The following is a 1,331-nucleotide window of genomic DNA, read 5'->3' on the forward strand; positions in this document are numbered from 1 at the left end:
TCTTTGCAGCATGACGTCCCAGGGAGAGTGCGACAACATAATGAAGTCGCAATGGGGCATATTCCGGGTAAAGTGCAATAAGTTCCTCAAGAATGGCAGCGCGGCGAACTTCCAGGCCATGGAGGTTTGAAAACCCACTGCTGCAAAACTTTTCCCAGCGGGGATTCTTCTCGTAATGGATGCAATCAACAAGGGCCGCACGTTCAGTTGGCAATAAAGGAGAAAAATACGACGAGGAAGCCGCATTTGATGCATGCAATAACACGTGCAGTCCCATCACCAGAACCTCACCGTGGGTCTCTGTGTCGTCCAGAGCAAGAAAGTACTCAGGCAAAACGGTCGTCAAGGCGTAGGCAGCAACAGCTATCCAGCGCCACAGAAACTTTGGCTCGGCGCGATAGTTCTGTAGCACGACATCCCTTGGCTTCTCCTGGAGCAAGGGGGAAAGTATTTCCAAAACAAACGCTGTTGCCAGTCGATAAGTTTCCACGGTATGCGTCATAATTTTTTGAGTGGCTGTTGCTGTTGATTTATCGTCTGCAGTGGCCAACATGCCATCCAGCGTCAAACCAACCCGCATCATACAATCCGTGACGGTGTGGATGCTGTTGACGCTTGTCTTCTCCCTCGCCAACCTCAGCGCAGAAAGAAGGTCCTGTGTGTCATTCGCCAAAATGACAGACGCAATGGCGTCATCTTCACCCTGCAGAAGATACACCACAAGACAGAGACACACGGAAGCCAAAAGCGCCAATTTCCAACGATACCTGCCAGCGCCCTTCGCGCTACCGCGTGTCCTGCCACGGTACCGTCCCTTCTCTTCCCTCCGCTGCGTCATCAACGGGCGACTCACACCACCGGCACTCGTGGGATTCGCACTTCCTTCTCTCCTGCAACTCTGTATCCAACACACATACACACAAAAAAAACCAATAAGAAGAAAAAAAAGTTCCGTTGTTACGTATTTATTCACTCGCACCTCTCTTCGGAAACACAAAACAAATACAAAAAAAAACATAATCGTACTAAATTTTTTGCATCATCGCTACTCTGCGCAGCTGTTGCGCGTGTCTGTTGGAAATATAAAACAAATGAATAAAAAAATAAAAAAAATAAAAAAATTAAATAAATAAAGAAAGAAAGAAAGGAATTCTATCTTTATTCACGATCATCGTCCTATTTTTCCCGTTTCCATCACTTCCGTTTTTCATCATCATTGTCCTCGCATAGTTCAGTTACTGAAGGCCATCATTTCAATAATAATAATAATAAACGGGCTAAATGTCACCCGGAAACAAGTGCGTTGCCGCCCTGGTTTAAAAGTACTTCGG

General features: G+C 46.4%; 1 protein-coding gene across 1 annotated transcript, besides 2 other annotated features; it reads right to left on the minus strand.

Annotated features, from left to right (window-relative positions):
- Tc00.1047053414145.9 (hypothetical protein, conserved) lies at positions 1-838 on the minus strand (the record flags this gene model as incomplete). Its single annotated transcript, XM_797167.1, has 1 exon — positions 1-838. A coding segment is annotated over one exon (838 nt), but the record flags the coding sequence as incomplete, so codon positions are not given.
- Positions 1-1,331: a sequence feature (heterozygous, non-Esmeraldo-like haplotype).
- Positions 1,086-1,146: a microsatellite.

This window comes from Trypanosoma cruzi, genomic scaffold (assembly GCF_000209065.1).
Source record: "Trypanosoma cruzi strain CL Brener 1047053512791 genomic scaffold, whole genome shotgun sequence".
In the NCBI taxonomy this organism is placed as follows: domain Eukaryota; phylum Euglenozoa; class Kinetoplastea; order Trypanosomatida; family Trypanosomatidae; genus Trypanosoma; species Trypanosoma cruzi.